General features: G+C 31.8%; 1 protein-coding gene and 1 long non-coding RNA gene across 2 annotated transcripts in view; both read right to left on the reverse strand.

Moving 5' to 3' along the window:
* Window positions 1–7,134: 7,134 nt before the first annotated feature.
* LOC127728057 (uncharacterized) lies at window positions 7,135–13,600 on the reverse strand. The gene is made up of 2 exons (XR_007993984.1): window positions 11,880–13,600; window positions 7,135–11,712 (listed from the first exon to the last, which is right to left on the reverse strand). It is a non-coding gene; the product is annotated as an uncharacterized LOC127728057 (long non-coding RNA).
* A 2,076-nt stretch (window positions 13,601–15,676) lies between these two features.
* Window positions 15,677–17,085, reverse strand: part of LOC127728009 (protein-serine O-palmitoleoyltransferase porcupine-like) — a 30,949-nt gene continuing 29,540 nt past the window's right edge. Inside the window, exon 12 of the mRNA XM_052235156.1 lies at window positions 15,677–16,025. Coding sequence (XP_052091116.1) covers window positions 15,927–16,025 — 99 coding nt within the window. The 3' untranslated portion in view covers window positions 15,677–15,926. The remainder of the gene's footprint in view (window positions 16,026–17,085) is intronic.

The raw sequence follows: 17,085 nt of genomic DNA on the forward strand, positions 1-17,085 counted from the left end.
TGGAAATTTCGGAATTGAGAATATAGTATACAAATAAAGAGATGTGGTATGATTGTCAATGAGAGATCTATCCACAAAGACCTAAGGCCGTGACAAAGATGTAAACAATTACATCGTATGGCCTTCAACTATAAACCAAAAACCATACCGTATACTAAGCTATAAAAGGCATCGATATGACTAAATGTGAAACAATTTGAAAAGAGAAAACCGACGGTCTGATTAATACCACAACAAAGAATGAAAAACAAATATGTTAGACAGCAACCAACGACAACCACTGGATTGCAGGTTTCTGGCTTTGAACAGACAGAACTGATGTTGAATGTGACGGTATCAAACATGTGTGTGAGCACTCAAACCTCCCCTAACCAGGGACACTGTTGTAAGAGTACTCGCAGTTACTAAAAGCTAATTCAAAGCCCAAATTCAACTAATAAATAAACCAGGTTCACATATTGTAGAGTAAGTTTTATATATAAAAATAACATAGCTTTCTTATTTCTATTAATTGGTTCTACTTGCTGTACAGTAATCAAATTGTTGTCCATTGAAAATAAATACAAAATGTAATAAAAGGATATTTGAAACATCGCTTTCATTGTAACAAACAATTAGTTATGTTATACTGCAATTAGAAAATGGGAAAATAAACTTCTCTGATAGAAGTTAACCACAATGATAACAGTCTAGGGACTAATTTTATCTAAACCAGCTACCATCGGTATTTCATTTAACTATAATGATCAAATCATTATAATCTGGAGTAATGTCTGATTTAGGTAAAGCATAGCTTTCCACAAAACATAGTTAATTGTTTACAAACAATACTGTTTTCAAAATATTTCATAACAACGAAAAAAGATTTAAAAGAACACATTCTCGTTCAGAAAAAAACCGCATATGGTCGATTGTTTTACCCTACTTTTTTTTAATATATATTTAATTATCATGATGGACTGTGTTTTTAAGGACATTGACATTAATCGAGTCTTGATAAATTTGAAACGACTCAAACAATCTGTAGGTACAGATGTATTCCCTATATTTGTAGAGTCAACATCGGAAAGATGATAAAATATAACTGAATTATAATATTTAAGTTTTGTAAACGATAAATTTCAGTCAAATCAAAAGAGCCTATAATTCAGCAGTTGTTGGTCGCTGTCTATCATATTTGTTTTACGTTTATTGTTAAATGTACATAAATCAGGCCGTCAGTTTTCTCGTTTTAAATCTTTTACATTCAGTCATGTCGGACGTTTTATCGCTTGCTATGCGTTATGGTTTTTACTCATTGTTAAAGGCCGTTAAGTGACCTATTGTTGCTAACTTCTCCGTCATTTGGTCTATGGTGTAGAGTATCTCATTGACAATCATACCAAATCTTCTTTTTTGAATACATGAATAAAAGATGTTGGCAAAGAGACAACCCAATGACAAAAATAATCAAATGACATCTTGAGGGAAATATACAGTCTTCAACAATATGGCAAGCTCTCAATCGTCAAGTTGTGAGTGAATTCAAAAGAAACAATCGAGGATCTGCCATTTTAACCCAATTCTCCAAATATTGAAAGCATTACGATACGAAGACGTTTTTGGCTGATAAAGGAGAAAGGTGGTATATTATTTTTTTGTAAATATCTTACAGTAAAATTCAAATACATTTGTCAAATTGGTACAGTTGAATGCCAGGTTAATTGGTGAAAATGAAACCTATAATTTTCAAAATAAAGTGGCGCAAAATTGGTATTAGCAAAAAAGTTGTATTTGCGCAAATAAAATGTGGTGAAAACGGATATGATTATCGGTCGGTATGGCCTAGTTAGACAACTCCCGACGAAGATACTGACTTGGTACAGGCATATCAAAATGTGGCAAGGTTAAGCTAGTTTTATTCTAGGTCTAAACCCTCTACTTTTTTAGATCTTGCATTCTGAAAATTACTGCTTCTGAGAGCAACTAAAAGATCAAATTCTGAATAAAATTCATATTATCTTTTCATAAAATATTTTGAATCTAATTACATTTTACATTTCTAATTAAATTTCAAGTATGACCGTGATCGAAGATTATAAATATTTCTTTGATGTTAAATATCAAATAATCTTGATTTTAGAAGTATGACAAAAATCCAAGATGAGTAATTGTAAATAATGACCAATGTAGCAGTAATTAGCTGAAACAAGCTTGCAATAAAAAAGAATGTCTGTTTTGCACAAGCTTATATTTCATGAGTAAAACATAAAAGGGTTATAATTAATGCTTCTCTTTTAATTAACATGTAATAAAAACAATCAAAAATGTAAGATAAACAATTTAATTAGACATCTTTAACAAATACGTTAAATTTCACAGTTTGATCAAACCAAATGCACACCCAAGCCAAACTTTTATCCAATAAATTTAATTGAAAAAAACGACCAATGGGTTTTTATGTTATCATAAAAGATTTTCCCTTAAACCAATCAATTGCTTTGTTGTTACAGAAACTTTGTAATAAATAATGTTACAGCCATGATATTAACAATAAATCAGTCTACCACAATTGTTCCAGTATGTCTTATTACCAGTCATTCCAAAGCTCTGTCCAGGATTACCTGACCACATTACCAGTGGGACTAAATGTTACTCAGCATACCAGAATATCTGCCAATGGTCACTTCCTGATACTGCACTTTGGCAATGACAGTACTGACCACAACAACAACATTACTGGACATCATTCAAGTCAACAACATGACATTAAGCCTGATCCAGACCAAGTCTCAACTATTCACAACATTAAACAGGAACTTGTTGATGACAGCACATGTCCAGCTACTAACATTAAAACAGAGCCAACCACAAGTTACACGTCTCCATCGAGACTCGTTAAACAGGAATCAACTAGTCACAGATATGTAAAGCCAGACCCAGAACCACCAACCCACGTTCATGGGCAAGATTCTTTTAACAGTCCATGGAGAAAGCACTGGTATTCTTCAAGAAACCGATCAAACAGAAAAAAGCGTTACAGCCAACAGAAGAAAGGAAACTCTACAACAGGTCAACAGACAAAACAGACCAAGAAGTCAACACTTCAACTTCCTCATCTGACACCATCTAGAACAGCTACAACAGATGTCAATGTCTACATCAGCCGTCTTGTGTCTGGTAGTTACTACAGATAAACTGTTTGTGGTGGTAATGATAATAGTGCTCTTAAAGGACAATTTACATATTGAATGTTTTGTGATTCAATACTAAAAGTGAAAATTTAAAATATTGTGTTTAGTGCTAAACATTACACGTAATATGTTATTGAATGTATATGTGATTTTTCATGACTTTTCAATAATATATGTATGCCTTGAAGTTGCTTTTGTTATTCTATTACTAATGAATACAAATTAGCTGAATAGTTTTTCAGTGTTTATATCAAAGGAAAAAACACAAAAAAAATATGTAGAGACCACTGATGTGTTTACTTATTTCCTTACAAAAATATCATTTAATATCAGTTGCTTCAAATGTTTCTGTGGAAATACTAAGTACTTTTTTTTTCATATATATCAATTTGTGTAGTTTATGAAACCCTCTTTTGTTTGTGTATTTGTGAGGTTTTTAAATTTGATGTTTTAAGGTCAACACATTTATACTCTGTTGAAATTAGACAAAGATGATGTAAATGTCATATAAATAAGATATGGTATGAGTGCCAATGAGACAACTCTCCATCCAAGTCACAATGTATAAAAAGTTTACAAGATATGGTATGAGTGCCAATGAGACAACTCTCCATCCAAGTCACAATGTATAAAAAGTTAACAATTATAGGTCAAAGTACGGCCTTCAACACAGAGCCTTGGTTCACACCGAACAGCAAGCTATAAAGGGCCCCAAAATGACTAGTGTAAAACAATTGAAACAGGAAAACCAACAGTCTAATCTCTATAAAAAACGAGAATTATGAACCACACCAATAAACGACACATGCATGAATATAGTTTTACAACATTAGATTAAGCAAACCATTGATGTTAAAATACAGCTTGAAATGCTTGTGTCTGTAAGACACATTTGATGTTCTCAAGTTATAATTTATTCCATAAATGTACAAAAATTATCATTGTTCCTTTCAAACTTCATATTTCTAGTTTTTGAAAGTTAACAGGAGGTTAATACATGAATACCCACCATTAGTTTATATACATGTACTAACACCCTGTATAATATAAAAGTTCAAGCTTGAAAACTGTGGGACGAGTTAGCTATTATTTTAGTCATATTGACATTAAGTTTTGTGTGCATAAATATGTATTATTGTAGATATTAAACATTTTGGTTGGAGGAAACAATAATATTCAAGAAATTATCTCAGATGTTAGCTCTTTCTAGTTAAGAACAGTCCTATCAGGATTTATTATGATAGATGACTTACATTTAAGAACAGAATGGGGTCGAAACTCTTTGATTTAGTGAACTTTCATACCTCATTGAAACAAGAAGTGCAGAATAACTAATTTTTCAAAACAGACAACAAAATACTGACTTCGTGGATAGTTATCTCATTGGCAATCATACCACATTTCCTTATTTTTATATTGCTATATTAAAGGCAATCCCTAGCAGGGTTCAGTGGATATAAGATAAAATGTTCACGTTAAAAAAGAATAAAATGCTCCGCTGGGCGCAGCTTGATACGACCGCAGAGGTCGAACCCTGAACAGTTGGGGCAAGTATGGACACAACATTCAAGCTTGATACAGCACTGAATTTGGATTGTGACTAAATATTTGACACAGCATAGGTTTCTGACACAGAATTAATGTGGTCTAAGAACTTAAAAAATTTTAATTTACCTATTCAAACCATATCATTATTATTTGCTTTTATATATAAATCAGAAATAACCAATTTAAAATGGAAAATTTTAAAGAAAGAAAAAATCCCTCCCCTAAATTTTTTGAACCCCCTTATGATTCATCACCCCCAAACTAAATCCCAGCCTTCCCTTTGTGGTATGGTACCTTGCAGTACAATTTCAGAGAGATCCATACACTTGAACACAAGTTATTGTCTGCAAACTAGAAAAATGCTTGTTTTTAGGCCCCTTTTTGGCCCAAAATTCCTAAACATTTAGGGCAATTACCCCCAAACTCAAACCCAGCTTTCCTTTTGTGATATGGAACCTTGTAGTACAATTTCATAAAGATCCATACACTTACACACAAGTTATTGTCCTGAAACTAGAAAAATGCTTGTTTTTTTCCCCTTTTTGGCCCCTTATTCCTAAAATTTTGAGGCAATTACCCCCAAAATCAATCCCAGCCTTCCCTTTGTGGTATGGTACCTTGCAGTACAATTTCAGAGAGATCCATACACTTGAACACAAGTTATTGTCTGGAAACTAGAAAAATGCAATTTTGGCCCCTTTTTGGCCCCTTATTCCTACACGTTTTGGGCAATTACCCCCAAACTCAATTCCAGCTTTCCCTTTGTGATATGGAACCTTGTAGTTCAATTTCAGAAAGATCCATACACTTACACACAAGTTATTATCATGAAACTAGAAAAATGCTTGTTTTTTGCCCCTTTTTTTGCCCCTAATTCCTAAAATTTTGAGGCAATTACCCCTAAAATCTATCCTAGCATTCCCTTTGTGATATGGAACCTTGTGGTACAATGTCAGAGAGATCCATACACTAACACACAAGTTATGTCTGGAAGTTACAAAAATGCTTATTTTTGGCCCCTAATTCCTTAACTGTTGGTACCATAACCCCAAAAATCAATCCCAACCTTCCTCTTGTGGTATTGAACCTTATGGTAAAATTTCATGGAGATCCATTCACTTAAAACTAAAGTTAGAGTGCGAAAACCAATGTGTCTTCGGACGCCAACGTCATACCAATATACGACCAAAAAATTTTTAATTTTTGCGGTCGTATAAAAAGTCTGCATATTTGTTCACTTTAAAAATGAAACAGTCTGCAAATCTGCTAGAACCCTTTCACTCATAAACTGACCATTATGTTCATTGTCCTTTTTCCATGAGCTTTGATAGTATTGTCTACCTGATGGATTTTGATTGTATTGGAATTTTAAGCAGCACAATTATATTGGTTGATCTATACGATGTGTCTGTGTCTAAACTAACTAATGACATTTTTACCACGTCTTAGATTCTGGTTTAACATCTATGTCGTCTGTCTGCTAAGTACCGAACGTGACCTATTCCTGAATATGACTGTTATACTGAGAGTGAATTTACATTGCTATACGAAGTATCTCGTTATTTTGTACATCCAACATTCATGTATGTATTTATTTTTGATGTTTTTGTTATGGTTTTAGTTGAATAATGTGTTATGTCGTATCGCTTGTTGTCCAAATAATGATAAAAGTGCCTTTCAATACCATCATTGTAATATTCCCGAATATGACTGTTATACTGAAAGTGAATTTGCATTGCTGTGAGGTGTGTCTCTGTGTTTTGTACATCCAACATTAATGGATTTATTATGATGTTTATGTTATGGTTTCTGTTGGATAATCTGTTATGTCTTATCGTTTGTAGTCCGAATGATTATGAAAATGCCTTTCCATACCATCATTGTCATGAAAATTGTTTGGACAAATATTGTGAAAATAATTGTATAAAGTTCGAGATTGCATGTTAGTTACGTAAGCACATCACTGTTTTTGATATCCTGTGGTGTTTTTCGTTGATGGAATATGTTCGTTGTTGTTCTGTGGTTTGCATGTTGTGTTGACTATTATATTATTTGTTTGTGCGTTTCTCTGTTATGAATGTTCTTGCATGTGTTTGTACTGTATTTCTGTCATGTAGTGTTTTAACGATATTTTATAACATTGTCATAAAGTGGGAGGTTTGGCATGCCATGAAACCAGGTTCAACCCACCATTTTTTCTTAAAATGTTCTGGACCAAGTCAGGAATATGGCAGTTGTTATCAAATAGTTTGTTTCTATGTGTGTTGGCGTTTGTTTTTGTTGCACTTCGGTGTTCCTGTTGTTCCTTTGTTTTCCTCTTATAGTTGATGTGTTTCCCTCGGTTTTGGTTTGTAACCTGGATTTGTTTTCTCTCAATCGATTTATGACTTTTTGTTGCATTTATAAATACAAATACAACACAACATTGCTTTTAATTTCTATAAAAATACATTTTAATATCCCAATTGATGCAAAACTTGTACCAACATCAAAAATATAACCGTATCAAATATATTTGTCTTAAAAATAATGTACATACAAGTATGAAAATTCACCATAGACTAATTTAATATTCATCTATTCTACTGTGAGTTCACTATTATTCATGGGATACCAATTTTTGTGGATTTAGGGCTAACAGGTGAGGCACGAATTTAAATAGTCAACATGTTGGTCAACGAATTACAAATTTTCTATAAGCTTGCATGCCGACATTTGCAAAACCACAAAATCAAATACCACAAAAATGCAAGTTTACTTGAATCCACAAAAATAAGTATCCACGAAAATAACTGAATCCACAGTGTACATTAACGAATGAAATATTAAAATGTTATTACAATCATTTGTACCGGGTATATGTGTATATCACATTGTAACAAAAACATATATATCAATGTTCAGTTTTTAACAAAAGAGCGAAAATTCTTTTATAAATCAGCTAAAATATTTAACAAAAGGGAGAGTAAACATATAACAACCTTCAAAAAGGATAAAATTTGAACATATAACTCTATAAGAAAATTGACCGATCTATTGGGACAACTCTGAAATTGTGATAATGAACTAATCATTCTTTTATTAAAAGCAACTATACTATGAATAAACTTAAAAAGTTTAATTTTCATATTGAAAATTTTTTGCCAATACTGATATTTTACTATTTATTATACATATATTAATTGACTATTTACGCTATATTTACTGTTTATGTAAATAAATATATAGAATTAACTTTTTAAAATAATTATGTCGTTTTAAAAAAGTCACTAACAGGACAATGCAGATAGTTCAATATCATTGAACCAAAATACATATTAGTGTTCTAGATAGGATTTTAGGGAAGAGGTGCACAGTTTTAAAATGAGGTTAACACGGTTTCTGGTCTGAAAAGGGACAAGTTGATTATGTTTATAAAATTAAGAAAAAATTAAATAATTGAGAAAATTAATTATGCTGGATTTTTAGTATTTTTGGTTATTTAAAAAACCTTTTTCACTAGTGGATTCTTGCATTGAAAAGTATTTACTTTTTATAGAAATATCAAATGCATAGGACAGGACCCATAGGGCAGAGTGGTCACAGAAAGGGCATAGGGGAGGACAGCAAAGACAGACTTGAACTGCACCCCTCTATTTTAACTTAGCTAAGATACTGATATAGAGAATGGAAATTTGTTAATAAAAAAATTCATTGCATGACTAAGATACAAACAAATGCATCAATACAAAATGACGTACAAATAAATAAGGAAGGAAGTATACTTGATATGCTATGGTATCAACGAAAATAAGGAAGGAAGTATACTTGATATGCTATGGTATCAACGAAAATAACACTTAACAAATGTTCAATTCCAAATTATTTTAAAAACATGTTCCTGATATCTAATTATTAAGAATTTGTTTTTACAGTCTTGTAGCTATTACAATAGGTTCACAGTAGTATACAGTGATTGTTGTTAGTGTTCTCCCCAATATTTTCAAATAGCATCATGGGATTTGAAATAGCACCATCTGCCTTAAATTATAGCACACATTTATATTACATTCTATCATAAAAAAATATAGGTAAAAAATATAGCACTGTGGCACTGGGGAGAAACACTGGTTGTTTCTGTTTGTTTGTTTGCCAGCCCCACTTTGTATTTGCAAACTAACGAAACCAGAAGTTGGATTCGATTGAAGCTTAAAAACATAATTTTTAGTATCTTATGGCATTGTACATATGCATATAATAGCCATAGTAAAGAAGATATTCTAAAATATTTTCCCTTGTAGAATGTTCAATAATCATACAGTCGTGCCCATTGTACAATATTGCTTCAAGTTGTGGAATTACCTGTAAATGACTGCAGACACAAGACTTTTCTGAAGTCCAAAGCAGCCTTCTCTGATAAAACATAAAGTTAACCTTATGGAACATAATAAACAGAGAGTATAATGTCCAAGGCCTGTCATGCATATCATTCCAATTAAAGATAGCAATAAAATACTTTTTTCACAAAATAAAAATTAAAATCATATATAAAATGATATCTTTCTTTTATTAATAAACAAATTTGATCAAACAAAGTAAAATTTATATTGCCTTTGACCTATGGCCTTGTTTATAAATAAAATGGATTTCAATTGATAATTTCTCATATCTACTTTATTAAATGCCATAAATTGTTTAGTTTTATCATTAAGTAAACACAATTTTCTTGTCATTTTGAAAATTTTGCAATACAATTAAAAAGAGTTATTACATGAATATTGGTAAATTAAATCACGTTTTTATATTAATTGCAATCACAAAACATGAAATATTATAAAATTAATGAGAAGAATAAAAGATTTATTAATTCAAGAATATTATCTTAACCACAGCTTTATTAAATATTTTTTTAGGTTAATAAAATGTGTATTCATATAATAAATTTAGTTTTCATTATATCAGCATATGTTTTTATATATTTTGTTGATAAACTTCAAATAAACTTTAAGCAATATGTTTTCTTTGATAAGCTTTGTGCAGGGTATTGGAATTTTATATAGAAGGCACATTATGCCATGCAAGGTTAACATTTGTTTTTAGATTACTCTTTCAGAAATTAAAATCCTAAAAAGGGGTATGTACCCTTTCTTGTTTTTTTTTAAATTTTACAAAATAGTGTAAAATTTGGTAGATTTGCAGTAATATCTAGTTCTATTATCTCCCCTTAATTGAAAGTTAAATTATAAAAAAAATATATATACATCATATCAAAGCAAAAATGAATAAATGCAACAAAACAGTACTTTGAGATCATGAAGGGATATTTAATTTTGAGACCAAAAATACAACAAATATTTACCAGCCTTGCAGTAATAACAAAAACTTACATATATGAAGGGCCATGCATAAAATGCAAAAAGGTGATACTGGGGTCCTCTTTTAGGTAGGTGTTAAAACATACACGACAGTCTAGTGTAAATTCAACAGTATAGCACTGATAACTACTATCTCTATTAGATCTCGTGTAGATTTATGATAGATTAGATTACGAGAATAAAGACAATAAGTCTTTTCATTATATATATGAATAATTTACCAAAGGTGCTGATCTACTTGGTCAGTTTCTTTAGTCTGTAAAAAGACTAGCTACAACGTAGACCTATATGCACGTGTAGTAAATTTGAAAAAAACTGTTATGAAACAGACACACATCTATCTACTATACTAGATATAAAATAAATATATAAAGGTCGGCCTCTGATGAGGGTTTACCTGGGATTATTCCCGAAAGAACCCGAAACATTGCATATTAAATTCTAAAGAATTAAGCAATAAAAAGTACGTAGTGTCAGGTCAGAAATATATCACATAAGCACCACCTGTGATTTTCTGTATACCACCTAACAGTCCAATTTTTACAAAAGGTATAACTAACGGAACCAACTATATTTTCAGAAACTGCTTTACAACGAACTAACTAGAAAATCAGAGTTCTCAGAGAATTTCTCAAGATATTTGAGACAGCAATCCAATGACAAAAATAACCAAAAGACATCTAGAGGGCAAAAAAGTCTTCAACAACAGACAAAAGATTTTCTTTTTATCAAAAACATTTTAAACTGTTTATTGTCTAAGGCAAGTAACACACATAAAAAGGTTAAGTAAACTATGGATCAACACTGTAATAAGGCTGTTCTGGGTTCATGAATTAAATGCTGGGATTGTTCTTCATTGAATTCTTAAATTTGTTGTTTGCTGTGGCTCACTGAAATCCAAGATAAACTGTTATCACAGAGATATGTCTCGCCCTTTTGTAATTTTGATTATGCAAATGTTGAAATTAAAATAGCAAAACTTTAACATGTTTCATAAGTTATGCAAATATTCAAAGTCAATGAACCATGACTGAGGTACATGGCTAAACAATCTCCATGTAAATGAGATGTGCCAAAGCTAATACAACTCAGACCAAATACCATTGACTTATCATAAGTCGTTTCCTTTAAAAAAACCTTAACACAAACATTAACTTGTAAACTATGTAAAAATTTCAAAGTCAATGAACCATGAAGAGGGGGTGAGGCTATATAATCTCCATGGAAACGACACTTGCAAATGCCAATAAATTTGCATACCAAATATCGTTGACTTAACATTAGCAGTTCATCTTAAACTGATCTAATCACAAACTATTACATGTAAACTAAGCAAAAATTTCTAAGTCGATAGACCATGACTGAGGGGGCAGGGCCAAATATTCTCCATGGTAATGAGATGTGGTAATGCTTATACAACTGAATACCAATTAACATTGGCCTACCCTAAATGTTTCCCCGTGAAATGACCTAATCACAAACTAATACATGATAACTTAGCAAAATTTTCAAAGTCAATAGACCATGACTAAGGGGGTGCAGCCAAATAATCTCCATGGAAATGAGATATGCCAATGCTTATAAAACTGCATACCAAATATCATTGACCAACCACTAGTGGTTCCCCATAAAATGACCTAATCACAAACTAATATATGTAAAATAAGCAAAAGTTTCAAAGTCAATAGACCATGACTGAGGGGGCAGGGCCAAATAATCTCCATGGAAATGAGATGTGCCAATGCTAATACAACTGCATACCAAATATCATTGACCAACCACTAGTGGTTCCCCATAAACTGACCTAATCACAAACTAATACATGTAAAATAAGCAAAAGTTTCAAAGTCAATAGACCATGACTGAGGGGGTAGGGCCAAATAATCTCCATGGAAATGAGATGTGCCAATGCTAGTACAACTGCATACCAAATATGATTGACCTACCACTAGTGGTTCCCCATAAACTAGACCTCATCACAAACTAATACATTGTTGACGACACCGCTGCCGATGCTGGAAACAGCATACCTATGTCTCGCTTTTTGACTCCGTTCAGTAATAAGTATTGCAAAATATTTTGCCAAATTTATATTTAACATGTACATTTTAGTTTTTTAACACAAGGGTTACAGGACATTTTTTTTTAATGCATTGCAAAAGGATATTTCTCAGTATCAATTTATGAATATGAGAGCAGTAATATCCTTATAATCATATACAAATTGCTGAATTACATAGTCTTTAAGGAGATATGGCACATTATTAGACTACATAAGAATTGGGTAATACATATTTCATAAAGTTGCAATATATATTTCATGAAGGCAAATAAAGATTGCATTGCTAATTAAATGCGATGCTGGTTGCAAAGCAAATAGTCAAAATTCAACTTTGTTTTGCATCTAGAGTCCACAATCAAGTCAATATCTTAATCCTTTTTGTCATATAACATCAGAGGCACACCTGTGAAAAAAATCGCCAGTTTGCTAATTAGGACTTTTATATGCACATACTATGTTTACGCTTTGAATTGCTGATCATTTTTGTAATTTTAAGGTACATGTTTAACCTAGTTCTTATGGTTTTTAGACAACAGTCAAAACTGGTAACAAAAATAAAAAAATCAGCAATTCAGGGGCAATAACTCAAAAACAGGTTGTCAAAAATATCAGAGTAGATACATTTTGTCATGCTAATAATTTTTGCAGCAAACACTTTTAACCTAGCTCCTGCAGTTTTCAAAATAACAGCAAAAAAAAAATGTGAAAAATGAAAAATTAGAAAAATGCATGTTTCAGGGGCAATAACTCCAAAACATGTCAACAGATTTTTCTCCAATTTTCAGGGTAGATACTTTTTGTTGTGCTGAACCTTTTCACATTTACACTTTTAACCTAGTTCCTATATTTTTAAAACAATGGCAAAGAAATGCCAAAAAGTTAAAATTCAACATTTCAGGGGCAATAACTCAGGAAATTGACAAATAGACTATTGCACAGAGTTTGTAGAATGGTGACACCAAACCAAGAATTCTGACTTTGTCATTGTTAAATGATATTGTTGTTTAACAACAGTCATTTATGTTTACTACTGATCCAGTATACAGTTGATTTGACAATTTGCTTTGTAACCACTGAGACACAATCTGTTATAAACAAATTATATAAAAACAAGCGAAATCAACTTTAACTCATAATTGCACTTTTGTGGTATAAAAAGGACACATCAAGATAACATATAAGTGTAATTATTTACATGACTGAGTAAATTTGATCAAATAATAATGCATATAAAACCCCATAAAACTAAGAATGTACTTATAAGACAGTATTGCTCTATGACAAAAATGGAATATACCTTTCTTTAAATTTCGTTGAATATACCTGTATAGATTGTCAGTTATTATATAGAACCATGCGAATCTTGTAAATTTAATTTCTTAAATCTTTAGTGAAATAAAATTTCAATAAATATATTTATCTTTTACAAATTCAGTTACTTTTTTTTTATTTTTAGGGAGGGGGGGGGGAAAGACCAATAATTACAAGTTAAATTAAAGAACCTTTGTGAGCACACTCACATACCCCACACCACCACATTGTCACAGGGCAAACAAAATATCACAAGATTCCTAAGTTCAAAGACTCATAACTCCTACAAGAGTCAACTGATAAAAATTTCTTGTGGATATGCATATTGTGTCCTTTATATCACCAAGTTTTATAAAATTCTGTTGTCTGGTTTCAGAGGAGTTGCGATGACAAACTGTTGCAGTAGTAAATTCAAGCCAAAAATCTAAGTTCAAAGTGGGTAAACTAGAAAAAAAAAATGCTCCGCTGGGGCGCAGCTTGATACGACCGCAGAGGTCGAACCCTGAACAGTTGGGGCAAGTATGGACACAACATTCAAGCTTGATACAGCACTGAATTTGGATTGTTATTAAATATTTGACACAGCATAGGTTTCTGTTACAAAATGAAAGTGGTCTAAGAACTTAAAATTTTTAATTTACCTATTCAAACTATATCATTATTATTTGCTTTTATATATAAATCAGAAATAACCAATTTAAAATGGAAAATTTTAAAGAAAAAAAAGGAAAAAAAAATCCCCCCCCCAAATTTTTTGAACCCCCTTATGATTCATCACCCCCAAACTCAATCCCAGCCTTCCCTTTGTGGTATGGTACCTTGCAGTACAATTTCAGAGAGATCCATACTCTTGAACACAAGTTTTTGTCTGGAAACTATAAAAATGCTTATTTTTGGCCCCTTTTTGGCCCCTTATTCCTAAACTTTTTGGGCAATTACCCCCAAACTCAAACCCAGCTTTCCCTTTGTGATATGAAACCTTGAAGTACAATTTCATAAAGATCCATACACTTACACACAAGTTATTGTCATGAAACTAGAAAAATGCTTGTTTTTTGCCCCTTTTTGGCCCCTAATTCCTAAAATTTGGAGGCAATTATCCCCAAAATCAATCCCAGCATTCCCTTTGTGATATGGAACCTTGTGATACAATGTCAGAGAGATCCATACACTTACACACAAGTTATTGTCATGAAACTAGAAAAATGCTTGTTTTTTGCCCCTTTTTGGCCCCTAATTCCTAAAATTTGGAGGCAATTACCCCCAAAATCAATCCCAGCATTCCCTTTGTGATATGGAACCTTGTGGTACAATGTCAGAGAGATCCATACACTTACACACAAGTTATGTCTGGAAGTTACAAAAATGCTTATTTGTGGCCCCTTTTTGGCCCCTAATTCCTTAACTGTTGGTACCATAACCCCCAAAATCAATCCCCACCTTCCTTTTGTGGTATTGAACCTTATGGTAAAATTTCATAGAGATCCATTCACTTAAACTAAAGTTAGAGTGCGAAAACTAATGTGTCTTCGAACGACGACTACGACGACGCCAACGACATACCAATATACGACCACAAAATTTTTTTTACGGTCGTATAAAAATTAATCATAATTTCCTGTTGATATGCACATCAACATAGTATGTCCTTATTATCTTCAAAGTTTCATGAAATTCTGTTGTGCGGATTCAGAGGAGTTGCGATGACAAACTGTTGCAGTAGTATATTTAGGCCAAAATTCTAAGTTCAAAGGGGCATAACTCCTAGAAAAAAAGGTGAATCATAATTTCCTGTAGATATGCACATCGACATAAAATGTCCTTATTATCTACAAAGTTTCATGAAATTCTATTGTGTGGTTTCAGAGGAGTTGCGATGACAAGAACAGGACTGACGGATGGACGGACAGACAGACAGACAGATGGGTCTAAAACATTATACCCTACAGAACTTTTGTTTCATTGGGTATAAAAAGATAGGGGTTGAATCAACATTTGTACATGTAACTGGTACGACAAGCTAATAATATTTATCTTCACAGCCCTATTAATTCATTAAGTAACAAAATGTTACCATTCATGCAGAAAGGTAAATGAATAACATCAATTCATATTAAAAAAACATAAAAAAATTAATTTACATGTATGTAGGAATAAAATCCATAATGCGTCATTAAGTATTAAAGTAACAATTTCTCAATCCTTCTTTTCTTTTTTCTTCTTCCTCCTTCTATAATTCACCTTATAAATAATCAATTTACCCCATTTTTCTCCCATTTTTGAGGTCATTGTCATTAATTGACCTCCAATCAAATATAATAATCATATTTTCCCTCATACAGTGTACCTATTTTTTCTCAGTTTCCCTCATACAAAATTATTGATTGTAAGATAAAATAAAACAAAAAATGTAAAACATGTAAGAGATTCATAATACACAATAAAACCACATGTAAATAAATAAACAACAGGCACAATTCATATCAATACAGCAAAAATGTATGTTCCCAGTACAACCCAGTGACTTGCATAACTCAATGACGACCACTTTTCTAAGGTATGGTACATGTCGTAACCCTGAAAAATATTAGTTAATTTCAACTAAGATTATTTTTAAATCAATATCACTTCATTACTGTAAAAAAATAACCCAATTGCATAGGAAAAAACATGTTTTTCATTTGGTCTTCTTTGAATATAGTTTACATTGGCACTAATATCGATTTTGTCATCAGCAAATTAAAACATAACTAAATTTGTATTCTTTTCAAACGGGATGTATAAAGACACACCCACGTTCATTTTGATCTATAAAGAAGTTAACTCCTAACTATCCTACTGCCTTTTGATACATTTATTTTTGGCATTGCACAAGTCATGTCTTATTTGACTGTCCATGACGTTAAAATACTAAATCCCTGGGATGTGTTTTAGTTGATTTTAGTCTCTGATGCATGATTTTTTATTATTAATTGTTTTTGGCTTTTAACTAGCTGTCAGTAACTGCGAGTACTCTCAAATCGTACTTTCTTGTTTATTTGACCTGTTGATACAAATTGTAATGCTTTTTTGTTATTTAATGCTATTCAGGGTTATATCTGGTATATATACCAGCTTTGATAAGTGTTTGGTATTACTATAAATTTCCAATTCTTCGTACTATGAACATCAACATTATTTATTTTGTTAAAATATTTCCTTTCTCCATTTGAACTGTACACGTATACCCAACAACAAAATTATTTTCATTTACCTGTGTTTAAAGTAATTGCAAATGGCTGATATTTTTGTTCAAGCATATTGTTTTTCTTATATTGTTTAACATTTCACAGCAGTATAACATGTTACTTTAATTATTCTTCCCTTAGTTTATCTATTTTGTATTTACATTGTATCATAGATCAAATTTATTTGTTCAGTGTATGTTCACTGGTGTTAATATGTCTTTTGATTGAGTTAAGCCATTTAAATTGATATTTTATAGTGTGTCTTTCTATGTTGTGATGTTACACTATTGTTTCAGATAAGGGTGAAGGTTTGGTACCATTAAAACGTTTAAACCCGCTGCAATTGTTTGCACCTGTCCTAAGTCAGGAATCTGATGTTCAGTAGTTGTCGTTTGTTAATGTGGTTCATA

Source organism: Mytilus californianus, unplaced genomic scaffold, assembly GCF_021869535.1.
Source record: "Mytilus californianus isolate M0D057914Y unplaced genomic scaffold, xbMytCali1.0.p SCAF_1, whole genome shotgun sequence".
NCBI classification, from domain to species: domain Eukaryota; kingdom Metazoa; phylum Mollusca; class Bivalvia; order Mytilida; family Mytilidae; genus Mytilus; species Mytilus californianus.